Raw genomic sequence first — 25155 nt, 5'->3', positions numbered from 1 at the left:
TATTATTATTTAGTATTTATATAGCGCCGACATCTTTCGCAGCGCTGTACAGATTATATATAGTCTTGTCACTAACTGTCCCTCGGAGGAACTCACAATCTAGTCCCTACCATAGTCCTATGTCTATATCGTGTAGTGTATGTATCGTAGTCTAGGGCCAATTTAGGAGAAAGCCAGTTAACTTATCTGTATGTTTTTGGGATGTGGGAGGAAACCTGAGTGCTCGGATGAAACCCACGCAGACACGGGGAGAATATACAAACTCGTTGCAGATGTTGACCTGGCTGGGATTCGAACCGGGGACCCAGCGCTGTAAGGCGAGAGCGCTAACCAATATGCCACAGATTTAATGCAGCTGGTTGGATGACAGCATTTGGGTTTCTTCTATGTGGATTGATTTAGTTTTCCCTCTCAGCAGTTTATATGGAGCATTGGGGTCAGGGTGTTGGGGTAGCAATAGGGGATGCAGGGGTTGCGATTAGAGGTCTGCAGCGGGTCGGATACCCGCGGGTTACCCGCAATGCGGGTCAGGTGTGGGTACTCGAATTGCGGGTACTGCGGGTGCGGGTCGGGTCGCTGGTAGTCAAAACAAGCATAAGATAATTCTGTATCTTTTGCCTTCCCAAAATCTGTGATGGATGCTGTCACCAGAATACTTTCTTGCTGGCTTGTTTACTGCTTCTCATCTTTAATTATAGCTAGAGCGACCAGATTTTTGTGGGTCCAACCTGGGACGGGGAGGGGGGTGTGGGGGGAGGGGGGGCGGCGCGCGCAGCGCGCCGCGTCCAACAGTGGGGGGACTGAGGAGCGCACAGTGGCGAAGACTGGGGGGGGGATGGGCGTGGCCATGACATTGTATGGGCGGGCCTAACGTAATGATGTAACAGCGAGGCATAAGAAAGCAGTGTTTACGCCATGATGTGGACCAACGAGACTTTGCATCATGGGTGTGCAGAAACTGTGTGATGCTAATAGTATACCGTAACCACAAAGCAGCAAACATAGCCATCTATGACCATTAAATAATAAATGCAGTAACAGTTACCCCGGACACCAGAAAATAAACGCAATAGGCAACATGTCAGCACAAAATAACCGCAATGCGGGCAACATGTCAGTACAAAATAAACGCAATGCGGGCAACATGTCGGTACAAAATAAACGCAATGCGGGCAACATGTCGTACAAAAGAAACGCAATGCGGGCAAACATTTCACCAGAAAAGAAACGCAATGCGGGCAAACATTTCACCAGAAAAGAAACAATGCGGGCAAACATTTCACCAGAAAAGAAACGCACTGCGGGCAAACATTTAACCAGAAAAGAAACGCACTGCGGGCAAACATTTCACCAGAAAAGAAACGCACTGCGGGCAAACATTTCACCAGAAAAGAAACAATGCGGGCAAACATTTCACCAGAAAAGAAACAATGCGGGAAAACATTTCACCACAAAAGAAACAATGCGGGCAAACATTTCACCAGAAAAGAAACAATGCGGGCAAACATTTCACCAGAAAAGAAACCTAATGCGGGCAAACATTTCACCTGGAAAAGAAAGCATTTACTCACCTGGCAGAAGTCTCCGGCCTCTGGCGCGCTGCTCTTGGGACCGTCTTACTTCTCCTGCAGTCTCCCGCGCTGACAGGGCTACAGCAAGATGGCGCCCGAAGCCCTGTACTGGAGACACAAATAGGTCTCCAGTACAGGGCTTCGGCAGCCATCTTGCCGTAGCCCTGCTCGCCTGCCGGTGTCGGAAACAGACACCGGAAGAGGGGGCTGGAGCGGGGCTGCGGGCAATGAACTGGCACGGCGTCTATAGACGCCGCTGCCAGTTCATTGAGGAGAGAGTGGCCAGAGTTCCGAGGCCGGGACGTCCCGCTGCTGAAAGCGGGACGTTTCCCGGGACCTCATGCTGCCTGGGACAGCGGACCCCGAATCCGGGGCCTAACGTAATGATGTAACAGCGAGGCATAAGAAAGCAGTGTTTACGCCATGATGTGGACCAACGAGACTTTGCATCATGGGTGTGCAGAAACTGTGTGATGCTAATAGTATACCGTAACCACAAAGCAGCAAACAAAGCCATCTATGACCATTAAATAATAAATGCAGTAACAGTTACCCCGGACACCAGAAAATAAACGCAATAGGCAACATGTCAGCACAAAATAACCGCAATGCGGGCAACATGTCAGTACAAAATAAACGCAATGCGGGCAACATGTCGGTACAAAATAAACGCAATGCGGGCAACATGTCGTACAAAAGAAACGCAATGCGGGCAAACATTTCACCAGAAAAGAAACGCAATGCGGGCAAACATTTCACCAGAAAAGAAACAATGCGGGCAAACATTTCACCAGAAAAGAAACGCACTGCGGGCAAACATTTAACCAGAAAAGGAACGCACTGCGGGCAAACATTTCACCAGAAAAGAAACGCACTGCGGGCAAACATTTCACCAGAAAAGAAACAATGCGGGCAAACATTTCACCAGAAAAGAAACAATGCGGGAAAACATTTCACCACAAAAGAAACAATGCGGGCAAACATTTCACCAGAAAAGAAACAATGCGGGCAAACATTTCACCAGAAAAGAAACCTAATGCGGGCAAACATTTCACCTGGAAAAGAAAGCATTTACTCACCTGGCAGAAGTCTCCGGCCTCTGGCGCGCTGCTCCTGGGACTGTCTTACTTCTCCTGCAGTCTCCCGCGCTGACAGGGCTACAGCAAGATGGCGCCCGAAGCCCTGTACTGGAGACACAAATAGGTCTCCAGTACAGGGCTTCGGCAGCCATCTTGCCGTAGCCCTGCTCGCCTGCCGGTGTCGGAAACAGACACCGGAAGAGGAGGCTGGAGCAGGGCTGCGGGCAATAAACTGGCACGGCGTCTATAGACGCCGCTGCCAGTTCATTGAGGAGAGAGTGGCCAGAGTTCCGAGGCCGGGACGTCCCGCTGCTGAAAGCGGGACGTTTCCCGGGACCTCATGCTGCCTGGGACAGCGGACCCCGAATCCGGGACGTGTCTCCTTCCTCCTCTCAAGCTGACACCTCCCCTCCCCCCATACTAGTGCATATAACTGGGAACATGCCAGTGTGAAAGAGGAAAAGATGTCCTAGGAAAGCTCTGTCTGTTAGTGACTGGGGATATTTGAAAGGACAAGAGCTAGAGAATGTTCTGGCATGTTCTCTAAAGCTGGAGGGAGGAGGCAGAGCAGCACATGGCAGGCAGAGAAGCACATGCCACATGTGACAAGATCTGCTGACAGTGTAGCTGCATCCACAGCCATCTAGCACACACAGGTATGTGTTTGCTGCATATGACAAGAATAATTAAATACAGGATTTTATTATCATACAGATGCAAGACAATGGGGCAGATGTATCAACACAAGTGCATGCAAAATGGAGGGACATTTGATGTGTGTGCTGTTTTTTTTTATTTTCTTTTAGTTGTGATAAATCTGCTCCAGTTAACTTTGATTCAGATTGGCAAGTCCTGAGTAGATGCGCATATAAAGTATATTTGTTCTCCCTGCTTAAATGCAATCCTGATTTTCTTAATGAATTACCGTTTATTTTACTGTTGAGCTACTGTAATAAAGAACAGATAATGTAGGGTGTATATACACATTCAATTTGGATTGGCCAATTATCTTTCAATTTTACATCTCCCATGTAGTATGAGAGATTACCTACTCAATTTGCTCAGTCGTTACAGCCACACGACGCAAAGCAATCGCGCATACTCGTATCCACATTGTTACAAGACAAGATCATTTTAGCACATAACAATATTTCTTCTCAAGCCTACACATTTTTGCACAGGAAGATCTGCCAAGCATCTTCATTCAGCAGTAGCTCATCATTAACAAATAAAGGTTCTAACAGAAGTAATTGCACTTTGGGTGCATACACACACACAATTTTGATTGGCCGATTGTGATTGGCCATCATACTACATGGAGGATCAAGATTGTGTGTTTATATGCACTCTTAAATCTGAAAATTATTTATATGAGCCTGGACGCAGTGTCTATGCCTTGCATCTCATAGCTGCAGCAGTGGAAGTGTCACCCTGGCCATCACAATGCATGCATGGAGATGTATTACATTAATGTGCCTACATCTCCTGTGATTACATTAATGTACTAGATCTCCCAGTGTGCATTGCAGTGGCCAGGGGGACGGGACACTTCCACTAGATGTAGTGTAGATGGGGGCAGCCTACAGCATACCGGGACTGGGATATGGGTGCTTTGCTCTGCTATTTGTTGTTTGAGCAGGACTGTTACTTCTAGGTTTTTATCGATTTTAAATAAGAGTAAAACAAAAAAAAAAATCCTATAAAACACTTCTTTGGTTTTGGTTTGTGTATAAAAAAAGGTTTTATTTACTTTACAGCTCCCCAATATTGCTTTAAATGTGTACTTTACAAGACAATGGAAATCGCGGGTCTGTGGGTGCGGGTATCGAATGCAACTGAAAGCGGGTCTGCGGGTGTGGGTCGGGTATGAAAATTGGACTCTAGTTGCGACCACACTGGGGCCCTTGGGTCAGAGGGGACCTGAATTAAATGCAGTATTAGCTCTTTATTGGTCCTTTGCTGGTAATTATCACTTCTATAAATGCTTTGAATAGTAGTAGTTTCTCCAGCCCCCTACCCCACGAGGTTCCTCAGAGTGCCCTCCAGGATCCCGCTGGCAGCTCCATTAGGTGCGTGTCTTCGGCCGATTCAGTCTTTCAAGTACTGCGCTTGCGCAGAACACTCGGAATAGAGCTGGGGCACGCGGGCGGGCCGTACATGCGCAGTTGCACACTTCGGCTGAAGTTGCGCACCTAAAGGATCAGTCAGTGGGACCACAGAGGGGAGAACATAGGTGACACTGAGGGACCTCATGGGCTATAGGAGGCTGGAGGAAGCCCCAGGTAAGTTCAGATTTCCATTTAATTCCCCTACTCAGGGTCCCTTTAACCACTTTACCCCCGCGCGTACGTATTTCTCCGCCCCTTTTTCCATCCTTTAAAAACCAGGGCCGGAGAAACACGTACTTTCCGCGTTCCCGACGCTGCCCGCGCTCCCGCTCGTAAACACGCCGCCCGCCGCTAGTAAACACGCCGCCGCCCGCTCGCCCAGAGATCAATGAACGGGAAAATCCATTCCCGTTCGTTGATCTAAGCCCCGCAATGATCCGCTGCTTCTCTTATGGGCAGCGCGATCATTGTGAGAAAAAACTCACGTGTCCAGCCTCCTTATTCTTCCTCCAAGCTTCCGGAAGGAAGCTTGGAGGTCGCATTAAAACAAAAAGTTACTGTGGCCATCTTGTGGCCAAATAGTAAACTACACCCTACACATTTTTCACATACAAATAAATGACTTTTACACATAAAATTAACTCATTACCTCCCACACTCCCCATTTTTTATTTTTTTTGTAATTAAAAAAAAATTAAAAAATTTACAGTTAAAAAAAATACATAAATAGTTACCTTAGGGACTGAACTTTTTAAATATTTATGTCAAGAGGGTATAACACTGTTACTTTATAAACTATGGGCTTGTAATTAGGGATGGACGCAAAACTGAAAAAAATGCACCTTTATTTCCAAATAAAATATTAGCGCCAAACATTGTGATAGGGACATAATTTTAATGGTTTTATAACCGGGACAAAAGGGCAAATACGTTTCATGGGTTTTAATTACAGTAGCATGCATTATTTAAAAACTATAATGGCCGAAAACTGAAAAATAATAATTTTTTTCCCCACATTTTTCCTATTTTCCCATTAAAACACATTTAGAAAAAAATAATTCTTGGCATAATGTCCCACCTAAAGAAAGCCTAATTGGTGGCGGAAAAAACAAGATATAGTTCATTTCATTGCGATAAGTAATAATAAAGTTATAGACGAATGAATGGAAGGAGCGCTGAAAGGTGAAAATTGCTCTGGTGCTCAGGGGGTAAAACCCCTCAGTGGTGAAGTGGTTAAGGGCTGCAGCCACTTAGGGCACACCCCACAGGCGACCAGGATCATTTGGAAGCCTTGCCCAAAGATTCCTTAATTTTTACACACTGGTTTGAGCCGGGATTCAAACCCTGGTCAACAGCTGAAATCCTACATTAAAGGCAACAGCCTTACCAGTACGCTATCCGGCTATTGAACAAACAAAGGGGATACATAAAATGCACAGTCTATAAAGTATAAAGACAATAAATCATGACTTGACAGATGGTGATAAACCATGCAAAGAACAAATATTGCTGCTTCCTTGCATATACAGTAGATAGTTACTAATTTTGGCAGGGAAAAAAAACATATATTGCATACATTAGTAATAAAACATTGCATGATTTGTTTCTGCAGTGAGCTGATATGTTGCCTGCTACGAGAGGGGAGAAGGTGGCCAGTCTGGGGGCTTACTACACATTCCCATACTTGGGAAAGAATGTTACAATCCTACTGAGACCTACTCAGCGAATGATTCTGCTTGATGTCCCCTTAGCCCCCCTCCAGACATGCCCGGCATCTCCTGATTGCCACTAGTCAGGCATTCCGACAAAATGTTTGGATCTAGATACACAGCACAATATGAGTCATGTCACTGTATAATAAGAATGTTATGTGCATTTGTTTACAGGGAAACTGAGTTTGGCAGTTGTTGAAACTAGAGTTAAATACGCAGACCTCAGATGGTAAATATTCCCTACATTTTAACTGACATGCTTATTCTACTGGATGACTGCATTATGCCTCACTCCAGGAAGTACATCTCACAAAATGAGACACTCCAGAGCACAGAGGTCATGTTGTGATGCATGCAGGCACCTCTGAGGCATAATGTCACATTCTGAGCTAAATTCAGTGTGGGTACGGTATGCATCACATATATTGCACTGATATGGCATATGGACAGTCATTTGAGTAGAGTCCTCCAATATCTCAGTAGACTAGAAACTGAAAATGACTAAATATGCAAATGCAGGTTAGAGTTCCCAGATGTGTCCGCAAGAAATGCCTCATAGAATTTAATTGTGCTCCGCAACAAAACTGACTCATTCCTGATGTGTCATATTAAAGGAGCCTGCCAATTAATACCGTATTTCTACATTGAAGCGGAATATAACCCTGCATTTCAACTTTGCTCTAAAACATTATTTACAGTATATTATATGCAACCAGCATTTTTTTTTTTTTTTACTAGACCAGCATTGGGTTACACACAGAGCTTTAAAGTTCTTGGAGAGATATGCAGACGCATCCGAAGTTCAGATAGATACATTTTGTTTACTTAAATGTATCTAAGTGTGGAATGTGATTCACTCTCTCTGACTGTGCAGGAGCTGGAGGACAGCCAAAGAGTGTGTAACATTCACCACTTGTTACATTCTGTTTAGCTAAATGTATCTATCTGAACTTCGGATGCGCCTGCATATCTCTCCATGGAACTTTAAAACTCTGTGTGTAAACCTTCGAATGCTGGTCTAGTAAAAAAAAAAAAAAATGCTGGTTGCATATAATATGCTGTAAATAATGTTTTAGAGCAAAGTTGAAATGCTGGGTTATATTCCGCTTTGAAGAGCAACAACATTTATAGTACAGCTATACACAGGGGCATGACAGCCCCCATAACGGGGGGGGGGGGGGGGGAGGGATAGTATATTTTGATAAATGAGATCCAATAGAGCAATGATACTCACAGATGGGGCTACCACTAAAGCAACTACTGTGCCGGCTGGTGAGGTTATGAAGTTGCTCTCTGTATATATGGAAATAAGGGATGGCACCCCTCCACCAAGGGTGGACAACATACTGCTGAAGATTATGAAACCGAGACACCAGGAAGGGTAAAATAGATAAAAAACGGGAGGTAGTGGTGGACTTACCTCCCAATCGATGACACATATTGTCATATTCAATGAAAAAACTTTAATACACTCCAATGCGTTTTGTAAGTAAAAAACCCTGCTTCCTCAGGAAATAATGGAGTCCCTGTCTCGTAGTCCTTTAGTGTTAGGCGCCTCCAGTACCCTCCTGAGTACAGAACAGGCTGGGATGTGACTGTTACAAGTGACCTAGCAAAATTGTGAAAAAATACTGAGAAATATACATAGACTTGAAATACTGTACATTTTTATTCCATTAAATACATTAGTGCTTTGCCATTATAACAAACTGGTACTGCTGCTATCATGTACAGCCGCTGTCTGGCTAATCAAATTATACGGGCCATTATGGGCAAGGCACATTCTTTCATCGCCAGGTGTCCCCAGCAGTGGCATCATCTGCTGTTATGGAATGTGCCACTCTTCATCGGGCTCTGCTATGAGAAGGATGTAGCATTTCTGCTGAGTCTGCAAACTCTGACTACTTGATCTGACAATATGCTTCTTCTGTACTGGGAGGTATGCTGTCTTCTGACACTCAAATACTGTATGATGATCTGAGGTCAGACCAGAGCTCCCCATATGCTGCTGCACACACTACAGCTAGAGACTGCCTTGGCATATGTTGGTGAAAGGGAAGATACTGCCCAACACATGGTGGATATTTGCTGGTCCTCTGCCCATGAAAGCGATCTACATGTGTGCAATGGAAAGTCAGAGCGCTTAGGTTGCATCTCATTATACACGTGATGCAGAGTAATCTGTTATCTGATGCAGAGATTTAAACCTTCATTAGAAAAAAAAATGCACATATCTGCTATATGGTTTGAAATGTCTGTCGTACAAGACTACTTTTTAACCCAGTAAAATCTTCTCAAAAGTCGGGGGTCGTTTTATATGCCGGGGGTCGTCTCAGAGCCGGGACAAGGTCTTCCAGCACCCAAGGCACCAAAGTGCGCCCCTCCATCCCTGCCTCCCCAGCCATCACACACTGATTGCTATTAGACTAAGAGGCGCCACAGGGCCCACAACCTCCCCAACCACCTTAATATCTAGTTATCTAGCTTGTAGTCACTGCCACGTATCCCCTTTTCTTATTTCTTTCTGCTTCAAACACAATTAGGAATGACAGCTGAATGAATTGTGCGCCCCCTCCTACACTGCGCCCTGAGGCTGGAGCCTCTCCAGCCTATGCCTCGGCCCGGCCCTGGGTCGTCTTATAGGGAGGGTGCTGAAACTTCTGAGCGGAATGGAGAATCTGCGGTTACCGCAGTTGGTCGGGGGAGCCAAAATTGTCAGAGGCCGTATCTGGCAACCATATGAAAGCAGCAAGGGCGTTGCTGTACAAGTATGGTAGAAGAAAATCCACTCACCAGGATTCATGGAAAGAAGTGACTTAACGCAGTCCCGATGATGAGGTGAGGGGGCACCTCACTGAGAAGGTGTAAGTGAAGGGCGGAGCAAGCTGGAGGCATTCGGGACGCTCTGGGTATGGAGAAAAAGGATAGCGCGTCACTGTGCCCAGAAAAACACGTCTCTTTCACCCATCTGGCCTGCCCTTGTATGCTATTACCATACCCCCTTCTCTGCCTCTCAGATCTCGCTCCTGAAGACTGCAGTGAAGCAGCGCAGGCGCGGATGTGCGAGATCTGAGAGGCAGAGAAGGAGGTAATAGTATACAAGGGTGGGCCAGACAGGTGAAAGAGGCATGTTTGCACTACCACTCTGATAGTCTTGGAGACAGGGATGGCTGACCAATCCAAGCAGGCTTTGTATACAACAACCAGCCAATCGCTGGTAAGGTACATTGCTTGCCATGATTGGCTGGTTGTATTCTGGGCACCAGTAATTGTACCTGTTTATACAGTATAGTACCAGTACATACAGTACAGTATAAAAATGTCCAACAGTCAAGAGGGGTAGTTTTATATGGTGAGTATATCCTAACATGTATATTTTAACTGGAAAAGTTGTGAGTCGTCTTTTACGCCCAGTCGCCTTATGCACTGGAAAATAAGGAAGAAATAAAGGAGTGAGCATCAGAAAGATCATCCATACAGACAGATCACCAGAACTTACAGATTTTGGACTAGTCCATCTTCTCATGGGGAATTCTCAGGGTTTCCTTTGTTTTCAAAAGCATTTCCATATAAGGGTTCGCTTGGTGTCTGAGCACACACCCTTTTGCAAAAAATCTAGTCCACGACCTGTCAGGTCTGTCAGATTTTAACTGCTTTACTTTTTTTTTTTTTTTGCTGTTGTGGTCCTTTAAACCATGTGTTCCCAACCCCCAGTCCACGGCCCATTGCCGGTCCACAGGGTGCTTTATGGTGGGCCCCAGCTCCCCTGCCTCATTGAACTGAAGCCCTCCACTCTGCATACTGCAGGCCTGGAAGAGCAGTCCCGCCCCCCTCCATCAGCTGCAGGGCTTCTCATGTCCGCGGACCCCCCCCCCCCCCCCCCCCTCCATCAGCCATAGGCTTTTCTCGCGTGTGTGCACGGCTTCCTCCTTCATCGTGGCCCGCCCCCTCCATCATCCATGAACTGCCGCTAATTGTCGCTGGTTTGCACGGCTGCGACCACGGTTGTGCATTTTCGGAGCATCCAGTCCCGCCCCTATTGGGGATAACGGCCAATTTTGTAATGAAGAGCACCTCGGCGAAATGTGTGACGGAGCTGAGTGGGTAGCATTGCATTAGGGCAAGAAGGTATATTTGCCATTACTTCCAATTTTGCAATGTGAAATATATTTTTTGTATTATCCTGCTGATTGCATTGCTAAGGGGCTTCCAGGGTTGGTTAAACTGCTGGGAAAAATTGGAATAAGAATGCATTTTTATGTACTGTACATGGCAGGAAACAACAATACCAGCGCTGCCCACTTACTTGAATGAGCAGCGCTTTAATGGCAAGCACTGCCATCAGTAGTAAATGATGTAAAACCGTCCACGTAAACCAGCCCTAGAGACTCGTACTCCAGTCCTGACGTGTTTTTGTGGCGATTTTTCCAGTGAAATGCACAATAATACTATTATATACACTGTATCATCTTATGCGCTTGATTTCTCCCCTTCCCGGTTGGCCGGCCCTTGGAAAGAATGTCTTGCATGAAATCGGTCCTCGGGTCCAAAAAGATTGGGGACCCCTGCTTTAAATCTTTTTACCTTCTTTTCTGGAGATTCACTTTAGTCAGTATGAGACAGCAACTGTTACAAAGTGCTGCTTTTATAATTGAGCCTTAAAGAGGAACTCCAGTGAAAATAATGTAATAAACAAAAGTGCTTAATTTTTACAATAATTTTGTATACATGATTTAGTCAGTGTTTGCCCATTGTAAAGTGTTTTCTCTCCCTGATTTACATTCTGACATTTATCATAAATGTATTATTTATCATATAAAAAAATAGGGAAATGTATGTATAAAAAAAAATACAAACAAATAAAAAAATAAATATTGTGGGAGCGATCGGAGTCCACCAATAGAAAGCTCTGCTGGTGGGCAGAAAAGGGAGGGGAGATTCACTTGTGTGCGTAGTTGTATGGCTCTGCAGAAAGCTTTTAACCACCCTGGCGTTTTGATTTTTTGCAGCGCTTGGCCGCGGGTGGGTTTTTTAACCTAATTTTTTTTTATCATGTAGCGTTTGCGATTACGCTAGTGCTTTTTGGTGTGCACTGGCCCTTAAGAACCACTTAACGACCGCCTAACACCGATAGGCGGCGTCTGGTCATAAGTGGTTTTACATGGGGCCGTTCCATGTCAGTTCACGGAGGGTGTCTCCGTGAACAGTCTGCAAGCCGCCGATCGCGGCTCGCAGGTGTAAACACGCGGGGAAGAAAACCCCGCTGTTTACATCATACGGCGCTGCTGCACAGCAGCGACGTAAAGGAGATCGGCGATTCCCGGCCTTTGATTGGCCGGGGATCGCCGCATTCTGATAGGCTGAAGCCTATGCTATCTGTCCTGCGCAGCCCATAGCCTGCGGGAGAAGTAGGTAAGGGCAGAGAGGGCGTAAATTGCTGTGGAGGGGGGCTTTGAGGAGCCCCCCCCCCCCCGCAAATCACAGGCAGCCGGCGGTGATCAGACTCCCCCAGCAGGACATCCCCCTAGTGGGGAAAAAGGGGGAGGAAGTCTGATCGCAATGCTGCAAACCTGATCTGTGCTGTGGGCTGGAGAGCCCACGCTGCACAGATCAGGCAAAACTTTAGATTTGCTTTAACCCTCCTGGCGGTCTATTAAAAACCGCCAGGGGGCAGCGCCATGGCGCCAAACCGCCAGGGGGCAGCGCCATGGCGATGGGGCGGGATGACGTCACCGATGTCATGGACGTCGTGACGTCTAAGGGAGTCCCGATCCACCCCTTGCCGCTGCCTGGCGCTGATAGGCCAGACAGCGCAGGGGTCTAGGGGGGGGGGCTGTGTTGCGACGCGGATAGCGGCGATCGAGCGCGGGGCGGCGGCGATCGAAGTTCTGACGCAGCTAGCAAAAAAAAAATTACTCAAATCGGCCCAGCAGGGCCTGAGAAAACCTCCTGGAAGGTTAAAACTCTGACATCTGCAAAGCAGTGTCAATTAGCTGTTGGATGGCGTAGGTGCATTACCTATACATATAAAATACCCAGAAATCTTATTCACTTATTAGAGCTTAAGAAGTTACTCTGAAAAAGTGAGGAAATGTCCCCTAGAAGCAGAAATGGATTATGGAATGGTGCCCAAGGCAAGATCGCAGTTTTTGCTCTCCTGGATGGTCACTAGGCTTTTTTTTTTTTAAGTATTTTTTTAAGTTTTTTTTTAAGTATAATTTGATGGGGGCTAGCATCCACCAGGCCCGTAGACTCTCTTCAGGCCCTAGGCAACTGCCTAGAATTGCCTTGTGGATAATCTGGCTCTGCCTAGAAGAGAAGTATGCACCCAGTAGAAGCTGCCATTTATTTCTTAGGATAATAAATGCTGAATTTAGATTTTGTTTTTTGATACATACGAGACAGTCAACCCCACATACTTTATATCAATCCTAACCATAAATTAGAAGATATTGTTGTCTACCTGTCACTTCTCCAAAAATATTTGTGACATTTACTGTAGTTATGAGTTAATCTAATACTGTTTTCTTTTAGTACCTGCCAGTGTGCACTAGGTGGCACTGCAAGAACATTTAGCTTCTGCCAGAACCCTTGTAATGAGTGAAATGCACTTTCCATGCAATACAAGCCTGGGTGTGGAATAACCTTCTGTGAAAGAACTTCAGGCAGCTGAAAGATGTTGAGTGTTAAACATGAACATAAAAGAGTTGCTCACGCCTGTATCTGTGAATTAAAGGAGTGAGGCCAATGAGTTATGGAAAGGAGCATCTCATTTGGCTCCGGATAGAGATAACTTAAGGCAAGGTACTTGCCTGATTTGCACAAGACTCAGACTTCTTGAAAAACAGTCACTTTCCTTGCGTATATTCATTCTTTGCTTATAGTCACTCCTTGCTTAGAATAAACAGAATTCCTCTCAAGCAGCTAGTTTATAGATATCTGCTATTGCTGTAAGTCTCTGCATATTTACTGACTGCATGAGCGTGTTGTGCTTTCTGTATAAAGTGACTTTTTATTTAAAGATTCCATTTATTTATTTTTCAAAAGGAGAGTCCGCATTAGCACATAAAGATTTATTTTAAAATAAAAAGGCTTACCTAGCATCAATGACAGCCATTTATTTAATTTGATTGGCAAAGTGTGCAAGATTAATGGGAATTTTATGGACTGAATCTTCTAGTGATCTGTTGACCCCATAGTATCTGATCAAATGTGTGTCTATGTATGGGCACCCCTAGGGTCCGTTTCCACAACATGCAAATTTGTGTGCATTTTCTGCATAGTAATGTATTTCAATGGGCCTTTTTCCACTGTATCCAGAAATCACACGCAGAAAAAAATGGACAGCAGGTCTACAATTTTTCGGATGATGCATGGCATTTTCGCATTGCGTTTTTTGTGTTGACGTTTTTTGTGCATGCATTTTCGCGTATGTAAATTAAGAGGAAAAAACTTCATTCACATGCAAAAAATGGACACAAATGCATGCAAATTAACATAAGCATGCAAATTTGCATCCAGAAAATAGCATGTGAATTTGCATTGATAACATGCCCTAAGTGTTCCTCAACAAGGCTTAGAATCTGGTGGCCCCACCATAGTCTATGGCCAATTTTAAGAAGCCAATAATCCTCCAAGTATGTTTTTGTAGCCAGGGAGGAAGCCAGAGTAATCCCACGCAAGCTTAGGGAAAACATACAAACGCCAACCAGGCTGGAATTTGAAGCTGAAACACAAACCCTGCAAGACAAGGGTACCATCACTTAGCCACCATACTGTCCTAGTATAGCAATGAAAAATAGGATATTACAAATGTTAAATATTAGGGAAATAATGACTATCAAAAACAAACAAGACAGCGCCCACTATTTACTGGGCACCATAATTTAACTTCATTGACGTTAAACGCGGCTTTTACTATTGCCTCCCATGGTGGCCCCATTTGTATCCCCGCCCTTCCTGCACCATTTGTATTTACTTTGACAAAGACTTGGGGCCCATATGCAATTCACTTTTCACCTGAGTTTTCTCCTAGGTGACATTTTCCCATCTTGTAAATAAAATACCTCTTACACCACCAGCAAGCAAATAGAATAATTTTGACAGTACTTTCACCTACTTTTTGGTTCTCTTTCCATTGCAAAGTGCTAAAAAGTTCAATTAAACCGGAGATTAAAATTATCTCCTAGGAGAAAATGCACGTGAAAAAGTGAATTGCATATGGTCCATGGTCCGCACCATCGGTTGATTATGTATGTTTTCATCATATGGTTAATAATTCATTTTCCTCACCTTAGCACTGCAGCAGGCCCCATGCATAAAGACCATATGGGATTTGTTTGGCATCTATTATTGTTGAACTAAGAGCAGCTTGTCCAAAGAGGTCAATTGGTCTGATTTCATGAATGAAATGTTTAACTTTGACCATTGTTACTTTAAATATTCAATCAAATTCATAAAAAAAAATCAAATGTTTACCATTTTGTCTTTACATCTCATTGGGTCAATGGCTGTGAATAAAGGAAGAACATTACAATTTGGTCATTTCACTCAAAACATGCAGTCAAGAAAATAGAAAAAACTTATTTATTTGATTGCTTGTGTGAAGTGAAAACAGACAAAATGTTTCTCTATAGTGATGGGCTCAATGAGTTTCAGTATGTCCCTGGAATCTCACAGTGCATCAGTACACTGTGACTATAGATACAGCTGCCTGGCTGCTATGCCTTAAAGACCAATCACATATTACTGCTGGGAATTGACATTGCTCCAGGGACTGGACCTAATCCCATGGCAGTCTTGGCAGAGTGCATTCAAAACTACTGTATATACTCGAATACCTCGCGTATAAGTCGACTCCAATATTCAACCATCTTAAGTTGGAATTTTTTATTGACTCAAGTATAAGTCTATGCAGCAAAGTTAATGGCTGCACTTGAGGCTCAGGAGGTGTTAATGACTTCGCTGCATACAGTATTGCAGCCATTAACCCCTCCTGTCCCTTAAGTGCATCCAATACCTCCTCAAGGGCCCCCAAGTGCCGCAATTATTCACTCCCTTTTATGCAGCCCAGTATTTCCTTCCTGTCCTTTTCCTTGTCAATTGTTGTGGCCAGGACTTTCAGACCTGTGTTTTCTTGGCATTTCCTTTCCTCAAAGTATCACTTACCACTGGGTACATTGCTGCAAATGGGAATGACACTAATAGTACACACATTACTCAGTGTGCTCAGTATTGCTCACAACTCGTGTATAAGCCGACCCCTATTTTTTTTTAAGTGAATCAGATCTACATTTCTAGACTTATACTCAAGTATATACAATAAGCATCCATATTATTTGTTGTTTATTCCCTGGGAAGGGCCCACTGCCATCATAATCTCTTGGTTCCTCAGATAATTTCATTTAATTGCACTGCACCCCTTAATTTAACTGCTGCACCCCTTTTTCAACCATTCCATGCCAAGATCTTATCATTTTAGTTTATTTTACCTAAAGGTGCATACACAAGCACAATTACTGTCACCTGCAGGGATCGAGACTGTCATTCCAGCGATAGTTTGGGGCTGAGTGCTGTACTGATGCTTTGCTAGTTTACAGGCACATTTTGTTACTATGAAGGGAGGAGGAGGGACTATGGTGCTATGCAAGGTTGACCAGCTTCAAGTGGGGTGGGATGAGTAGGAGAACAATGGGCTCAGTCTATGTTTGGCTGAGATGGTCTCTGAATCTCTCGGGACGCATTGAGGTTGCTGCAAACACACTAGATTCTCCACGGAGAAGGCCCCAGCCAGTCATCTCTGCTGATAACCATCTAGAGTGTGTATGAGACTTTAGGTCTAGTTCACATGAAGAGGGATCTATTGCCATTCATTTGCTGTATAATGCAAATGCCAAATGCACCTTGAGTCAGCCTTTGACATATGGGGCCTTATTCACAAAGCGGTGCAAAGTGTTTGCACACCTGTGAAAAGCCCTTTATCACGCCTAAACTCAGTTTAGGCGTGATAAAATGAAACTCGCGCGAAATTCCACGCGCAAAGTTTTGCGCGCGCAATCGCCCGTCGCATGGTGCAGTTCGCGCGATGTGCCCATTAAACCCTATGGGCGCTGCGCGCGGAGTTGCGTGATTGCGCGCGGGACTTTGCGGGCGATAAAGAGCAAAAGCGGTGCTAACTCAGCAGTGCACGGCTTATCACACCTAAAGTCTTTTAGGCGTGATAACTGAGTTATCACCGCTTTGTGAATCAAGCCCATGGTGTGGTTAGTGAGCTTTAAACAGATGATACCTGCTGTGGCTTCGGATAGGCAGTCAGATGTCCATTTACAGGTGACACCACAAGTCTGCAGCCAGCCACCCACCTGCACTCACCTGGTGGTTCCAGTAAGGGACTCGCAAAAATTGACTGCACTGTCCCCCAACCGTTCATGAGAACTAGCTTGCAAAGATGCAATTTTCTCCTGTAATTCAGCAGGAAATCCAGGCCTCTGGAGGGTAAACCCTAGAAATAAAAATACAGTTCTATGGCTATGGAGGATTTTCTAACTGCAGAGCAGTATACAGCTAGCCAGCGAATCACCCCAGAGAGTTATGATACCAACTGATGAGATATACGGCGCCCTGTAAACTGGAATGACTGTGCTTTCACCAGGAGCTCAGCCTTACAGCATTTATTCCTTGGATGACTGTAGAGGAGTCTAGTGAATCTGCACAGTGAATCCTAGCACTGCTTGGAGCTGCTGCTGAAATGTCGTATATTCTGTCCAATGATTGCATTACTGTTAGGCGATGCTTTGTGGTTTTATATAAAATGTATATAACATCTAAATGACTGCAGCTGCCTGTTATATATAAGAATGCTCATATGCAGAAGTGACAGCCTGTGCATTGGGATTTTCCTTCCTTAACCTTGCCTGTGGAATTTCCTTACTTGCCGGCTCTAAGCAGATCAATCCTAACATCTCTGTGATCTGTCAATATTCTTTCAGGTTCAATCCTCACACCGTGAAAAATGGCTTAAAGGTTCAAACGAGCAACCAAGATGGGAAGGCCAGGAGTACTGAACCTGTAATTAACCAGATCATTGATAAATTGAATCACGTCAATCAGGTAGGTGAAGGAAACATGGAGCTGTTTAACCGAATATTAAACAGTCAATACGGTGTCACATTGTGAATTCAAGTTCATTCATTCCAATTACCGGTAACGATGCACAGAGAATTCCTAAAGATGGAGAAAAGAACTTTTTTTTTTTTAATGTATTAAATTGTCCTCCTGTATATAGATCAGCTGGACTCTCTTCTGCCTTTGATGTGTTGAAATAGCTTTTTATTGCAAATGGAATCTGTCAGATTTATTTTCGGGGTAGATGAAGGCAGAGCTTAAAGTATACCTGTCAAGTTGTTGTAATTTCAAATGTAACTTAACAGTTAATTGACTTAAAGCGGACCTGAACACAGAACTTCCTCTCTGTTCTGAAAGATGAGCAACAGCAAATTGCCCTCTCTCCTTTCTCCAGCCAAAGCCCAGATTTAGAGTGCGTTCGCATATCCAATGTTTATTGGCCAATGATTGGCCAATTTTACCCCTTTCATGTAGTGTGAGAGCTTACCGACTCAATCAGCTCTGTTGGCCCTCAAACTTGATGGTAAAGTTGGCTTGTCACTGGCCAATCAAAATTGGATGTGTGTATGCACCCTAGTTGCATGCATTAATGTAGTTTTATTCCTTGCCTGACACTTCTAAGAATACGGAGGCTACCATATGTATTTCCTTTTAAAGGTATACTGTAGGGGGTCAGGGGAAAATGAGTTAATCTTATCCGGGGCTTCTAATGGTCCCCCGCAGACATCCTGTGCCCGCCTGATGCTTCGGCCCTGCCTCTGGTTCACTTCTGGAATTTCAGACTTTAAAGTCTGAAAACCACTGCGCCTGTGGTCTGTGCCTGCGCAGTACTCTCCTGGAGACATCAGTGGGAGGGAGGACACGGCAACACAGGCGCAATGGTTTTCAGACTTTAAAGTCTGAAATTCCAGAAGTGAACCGGAGGCAAGGCCAGCGCATCGGTGAGTGGCTGCTCGGGCACAGGATGTCTGCGGGGGACCATTAAAAGCCCTGTGTAAGTTCTACTAATCTTCATCCTACCCCCCCTACAGTATTCCTTTAAACAATACTAGTTGCCTAGCAGTACTTCTGATCTATTTGGCTGCAGTACTGTCTGAATCACACAAGAAACAAGCATGCAGCTAATCTTGTCAGATCTGACAATATTGTCAGAAACACCTGAGCTGCTGCATGCTTGTTCGGGGTCTATGGCTAAAAGCATTAGAAGCAGAGGATCAGCAGGACAGCCAGGCAACTGGTATTGTTTAAAAGGAAATAAAATATGGCAGCCTCCATATCCCTCTTTTTCAGTTGTCCTTTAACAATAATTTAGTATGGTGTGCATCTAAGTTCTGCTGTCACAAACATTGACTTGGCAGCAGATCGTGGGTGACTTGCCACATGGCCAATCCGTTAAAAAAAAAAATCTCTTCAATTTAAAAAGACAATACTGTACTGCTTTCCATCCAGTAATTTTTTAGTATTATTAGAATTTGTTTTTATTACAATGCACAAATTGGTCTATGTGTTTTGCCTCAAGACAAGTCTTGCTTTTGACACTCTACTTTGGAGCAAGTCATAAGCATTTCTATATTCTTTATACTCAGATGAGTGTCCTCTCTTGTTTACATTTTTCTCTTTTCTCCTGATCACCTGTGCCTGATAAATCTGCAGAATGATTCATTTGTGTCCCAGGGCTTTAACAGTTGTGACATGTGAAGAATAGTCGAAGACTCAGAACAACGCTTTTCAGTTTAGCAGAGTTGTGCTGAGGTTTGATCACATCCCTTGTGGGAGGTGAGTCCACCACTGCCTCCTAAGCAATAATTTTAAAACTTTTAAATATTGTTTTTATCCTTTTGGCGCCTCTGTTCTCTACCATAATACTATTTGATCACATCCCGTCATTTCTAATTATGAGCAGTATTGCTTGTGCTTCCCGGAACTCATGGAGGAGAATATGATTGCTTGCATGTGGAAACAATGCTGTAAATAACAAATAAAAAACTACTAGGAATGTATCAAAACACGTGAAGCAGCATTTTTACATCATCTTTCAGGCATTCCTCTGTGCCCCAGAAACGTAAAGCCAAGAGGTAGCTACCTATGCTATGATAAACGTCAAGTGTTACCAAACCAAAGTAGAAATGAGTCTCCTAGAAGGGGTGCATCAGGGCACCTTATGAAAAACCCAAATTGTTTCGTGGTCAGGCAAACTACTTCGTCAGGGGTGTGTGGCAGTGACCTCGGTAATTGTCCATCTTTAAGTCCCAGTCGGTATCCCTGCCATGTGACTGCATTATGCATGCTTGGTTGGGGAATCCAGTCACACATCAAGCACAATAAGAAGTAAATAAGGACTAAAGGGGAATAATTCCATGGATATACTTGCAACTATGCCTTGTTGTTTTGATGGCAATTCCGCACTGCTAACAATTAAAATACCACAGAACGTAACAGCAAAGAAGACCGCAAAACATGCAGTGAAAAGGTCTTTGTGACATCAGCCTTGGTGTGCCCCAGTTATTGAGGCTCCAAAGGTGTTCACATACACCTAAAAGCTCCTACAGGCACCTTTAGGCACTTGCATCACATGTGCTGTGATTAACTAACATTGCCCTAGTTTTGCTGTGTTAGGCTTGTGTTGGCAGAGATATTCATCCCCTGTGGTTTTATTTTCTTTTATCTGTAGACAGACTGGGAAATGGCCAAACACAAACGAGTTAATCTAAAACAGGACTCATTTGTGAATGATTTCCTATTTAACACAAAACTCTAGTTTCTCATTTCCCTTTCAGGAAGATAATGATCGGTACAGTTATTTTTCTGTTGCAAGAGCCACAACTGTGTCCTGCTGGCTTTTTGTTTGTAACCCTTTGTTGCTGACCAGCCAGGCCATTGCAATAGAAAAGAAAGTTTATGGTCTCATATCGCTTGAGTTTTTTCAGCAGATTTACTGGCCAATCGATTTTCCAATTGTTTTTCCAATCAATTTTCATTCACTTCTATGAGAAAATCGATCAGGAAAATGTTTGACATCAGATTGGACCTGTTGGAAAAGATCTATCGAGCCACCTGTCTGCCAAAAAAACTCACTGTGTATTCCGAGCATAAAGCTAAATACTCACCTAACAAAGGATCGGGGAACCTCACAGAAATGCCTCCCAATGAACAAGATTACATCTTCCTGCCTGCAGAAAAAAATGTCACGGCACACGATGGGCGTGCACAAGGTTCAAATGATCATGGCACTTTGCGCGGGAGATATCGGAGATCTTAAAGTCATGCTGCACAGGTGTGAGCGTGCATGCGCAGGCGCAGTACAGGGCCGCCCTTCTTCAGGAGCACTCGGGCTCCCTGAAGACTTCTGAAGCCTCCTTCGGCCGGGTAAAGCAGTATTTGACTAAATTAGTCAAATACTGCTAACGGGCGAGCCAGTACTGGAACGGGGGGGACCAGGAGAGGAGCCGGGAGGCTCTATAGGACCCAGAGCCTTCCCTCTCCTTGGGTAAGTATCTGTCTCATTTTTTTAAGTGTGGTTCCCATTCACTTTAAAGATCTGATCCGCCCTGACGGTCATTGTTGCCACGCGTAGCAAAGTGTCAATATATAATATATTTTCAGATTTTATTACATGAAGAAACGATAAATGAAGGTTATACACAATATTACACAATTATAACAATTATGCATATATTATTAAAACATAATTATAAAAAATTATAACATAATTATAACATTATAACATAATTATAAGTTTCACTTTCAAAATAGGGAAGATTATCATTTTCACAATTTGCGATTTCATAGACATTATGAAATGTTTTTTAATTTGTAAAACATTATTGTAAACGATATACAACACAATATTTTTAAAAACGCTATCGCCTCTTATCATTTACACCACACGCCTTTATTTCCTGACGCCCTTTTTGTATGGATGTATTTATATTATGTTCAAGTATTGCAAAGTATCAATAATAATACACTTTTCATGATTTCCACTTTACATCAATAATGCTGTGCAGTTACATAAATGAACTGGAAATGCTACTTGTCATCTTGCTCTTTGCAGAACTTCAGAAACTAAAATTCACTCATTCTGCACAAACAGCAATAATTGTGTACAATCCGTTGGGACGCTGCCCATACACTTTAAGGTATACTAAAAGTGGACCCAAATTAAAAATACAAGATTTCAGAAATAAAATCTATTTTCTAAATTATAATAATAAATAGCAGCCTTTTTTCAGCTGCATGATGACAAATATAAAATATTTTACATTTATTGGAGGAACCCCTCCCTTCCTTTCAAATTGCCGGGACAAAATCCGGCAAACTGGTGAAGTAGGTGGTGTCCGGCAATGGAGGAATTGCTAATGGCTGCCCCCAGTATAATCCTAGTTATGTCAAGAGAAGGGTGAAAAGCATGCACTGAAATGATCATAGGCTTGAAGGAGTGTTTATTTATCTTTGTATGTGTCAGAGTAGTGCAACTAAATATTTTTAATAAAAAAAATGTTTGGTTTGGGTCCGCTTTAAAACTGACAATTAAAATGAAAGTTGTAAATGTTGATCAGTGGCATACCTAGGGCATTTGACACCTGGTGCTATAAGACAACCAGACAAACCCCCCCCCCCCCCCAAAAAAAAAGGAAAGGAGCAAGTATGGCATACTAAGCGCGCCACATCGCGTAATACCAGGTATAGGCGCCACCAGTATAGGTAATATAGCTGCCCCAGTGAAGGAAGCATAGTTGCCCCAGGATATGTAATACAGTTGTCCCCAGTGTAGGAAGCTAGTATAGTTGCCCCCAGTGTAGCTAGTATGGTTGCCCCCAGTGTAGCTAGTATAGTTGCCCCCAGTGTAGCTAGTATAGTTGCCCCCAGTGTAGCTAGTATAGTTGGCCCCAGTGTAGCTAGTATAGTTGGCCCCAGTGTAGCTAGTATAGTTGCCCCCAGTGAAGGTAGTATAGTTGCCCCAGGAGGGGAAGCAGCACTAGAAGGAGGGGCACTGGGGACAGCGGCAGGGAGGGGGCCAGAACACCCCCTCCCTCAAATGGATCCCCTCCTTCTGCTTCTCTCCCCCTCCATATATCGGCGGCAAGCAGGAGCGGTTGAAGGCAGGCAAATAATTACTCACCTGACTTCCGCATTCCAAGCACTGGAGCGCAGCGTCACCATCGTCACAGGTCTCCACCTCCTGAGTAGCGGAAGCACAGTGAGCGCCATTGAAGGTAGAGACCTGTGACGACAGTGACACTGCACTCCAGCGCTTGAAACGCGGAAATCAGGTGAGAAATTATCCGCCCGCGTGCCTGCTTGCCACGGATATATGGAGGGGGAGAAAGCAGAAGGGGTTCTGGCCCCCTCCTTGCCGCTGTCCCCACCGTTTTTCCTTCTAGCGCTGCTTCCCTTCCTGCTCTGCCGCTGTGGAGGGGTCGTAGCGACACCCCCCTCCCTGTCAGACACGCCCCTGATGTTGATATAATTTCACTGGCTTCAGCAAATGACTGTGAAACTACAGATTTCTCTCGGCTGAAATGTCCAAATGTCCAATTGGACATATGTGTACATATGGAAATATGTGTACATAACTGACCTTCGCTGCTCCCCGATTCCTGGAGTCCCCTGCAGCTTCAGATGGAGTTCCCACAATGGGGTTTCCTTCTCACCTACCTCCTCCATAGAACAGAACAGGCTGCTGTGCCATGAGACAAATGTCTGCGTGACTATCTTTCCAAATCTGCACTTCAAAATAATATTTATAGGTCATTTTGGGTGACAGGAAACACAAGAGTGGTCCGAGATACTGTATATTCAAGCCTGTTAATGTGCCCAGCGTCACATTGGACACATCCTTCCCAGTAACACCCCAGTAACTCATATCATTCTGCATTGAACATTAGATTGCACAGAGCAGGACACGCTTGGAATAAAGCCTGCAGTAATCAGTAGACTAGCTAACACACCTATTAGGTATTGGGCTGCCATCCAGACTGTGGGTTACCTATTTGTTTAACTATACTCATAAATAAGGGGGATACAATTAAACAATTATCAGCATAGTACTTGTAACATGTAGATCTGAAAAAAAAAGTGTGTGTGTTTTTAAATTCCAGTTATCCAGCTGAATGAGTCAGTCAGCTGGCTAGACAGAATGTTTAAAATGTGTACAATTGATGGCTTTTGAAAGACCATTTTTTTTTTCATTTACAAATACTATTCCCATGGAATGCTCAATTCATGGAGACAAAAGAGTTCACCTTTAAAGAGCAGCATATAGTCAAATTTTGGAAAAGGGCATCGGGAGCCCAATATGGTGTAGTATGTCAGTATAGGTGGGTGGCAAATAGTGGAATAGTAATACTCACAATGCATAGTGGTGGATGCACAGGTAAAAAAAAAAAAAAAAGGGAAAAACTGAGTCCTACCTTTCAGGAAGGACTCGCTAAAAGCTTCAAATTAGGATTTTTTTTTGAGCTCTAGACAAGTATAGTGCCCAATAAAGTTCCTCAAGGTTACCTCTTTTTATACCTGAGTATACACCACTGGGTGCCTCTTATCCATTGTTCCTTATAGTCAAATTTAGCACAACCCCCTCCTACTTACAGGTACCCTGTGATTACTGTATATAGAGAGACACTAAATCGCTGTAAAACTGCTGTGCACACTGCAATTTTACTGGTACTTATGGCAGTTATGTAGTGCGCATTGTGCAATAAGTATTACCCATATTACCTAGGTAATATACAAGTTGCTAGGACTAGGATAACATGTGCATCACCTAGTTAACGCTGGTTGCTTGACTTGCACAACACGCATTACAGAACTGGCTACCTTCGTATGGCAATTTTGCCACGATATAGCGAGTTAGTCCCTATCTTCCCTTGTTTAGCCACCTCATTGGTTGCTCAGAGGTGTAGCTATTCTCTCCCTGCCTCTACAGAAGAGTGCAGAAGCGTAAACCACAGTAGAAAAAGCTGGGCACATCTGGCTATCTAAATGGGGAGGGGGGCAGATCTAGCTATCTAAAAGGGGGCACATCTGGCCATCTATATGAGTGTACATCTGGCTATGTAAATAGGGGAAGGGGGCACATCTGGCTATCTGAACAGAGGAAAGGGGCACATTTAGTTATCTACATTGGGGGGAAGGGGTGGCACATATTGCTGTCTTTGGGGGGAAGGGGGTACACCTGGCTATCGAAACAGTATTTTTACATTTGACTCCACCCATGACCACATTCTATGTGGCCACGCCCATTTTGTCCAAGTGGGGACCCGCAAAAACTGTGCTGCGTAATATGTTGGCGCTTTATAAATACAATAAATAAATAATAATAAAATAAACTGTCTTTGTCTCTGGGCGCTGAAAATCCTAGCTACGCCTCTGTGGTTGCTCTTCATCAGATGATCTAAATTCTCTGTTTTAACAGCGTAACATAATACTGCACATCACAATACAGCTTCAGAAAATGAATGATTTTTATAATTAACCCATTCGCGTTCCGTCGTTTTCACTTGAGAAATGTTCACCTCCCATTCATTAGCCTATAACTTTATCACTACTTATCACAATG

At 44.0% G+C, this 25155-nt stretch overlaps 1 protein-coding gene and 1 long non-coding RNA gene across 4 annotated transcripts in view; one reads left to right on the top strand and one right to left on the bottom strand.

The window, feature by feature from the left end:
- The window catches only part of GPC3 (glypican 3), a 662823-nt gene that overhangs the window by 385637 nt on the left and 252031 nt on the right, over nt 1–25155 (top strand). For all 3 annotated transcript variants that reach the window (XM_068250947.1, XM_068250949.1, XM_068250948.1), the window contains exon 6: nt 17459–17579. In XM_068250947.1, coding sequence (XP_068107048.1) covers nt 17459–17579 — 121 coding nt within the window. The remainder of the gene's footprint in view (nt 1–17458; nt 17580–25155) is intronic.
- On the bottom strand, nt 7948–23293 carry LOC137529054 (uncharacterized). Its single transcript, XR_011023569.1, has 3 exons — nt 23176–23293; nt 16842–16971; nt 7948–8079 (listed from the first exon to the last, which is right to left on the bottom strand). It is a non-coding gene; the product is annotated as an uncharacterized lncRNA (long non-coding RNA).

The sequence above is a fragment of the Hyperolius riggenbachi genome, chromosome 8 (genome assembly GCF_040937935.1).
Source record: "Hyperolius riggenbachi isolate aHypRig1 chromosome 8, aHypRig1.pri, whole genome shotgun sequence".
Lineage (NCBI taxonomy): Eukaryota > Metazoa > Chordata > Amphibia > Anura > Hyperoliidae > Hyperolius > Hyperolius riggenbachi.
Note: the sequence above shows the minus strand (reverse complement) of the source record. Positions and strands in the feature narration are given on the sequence as shown.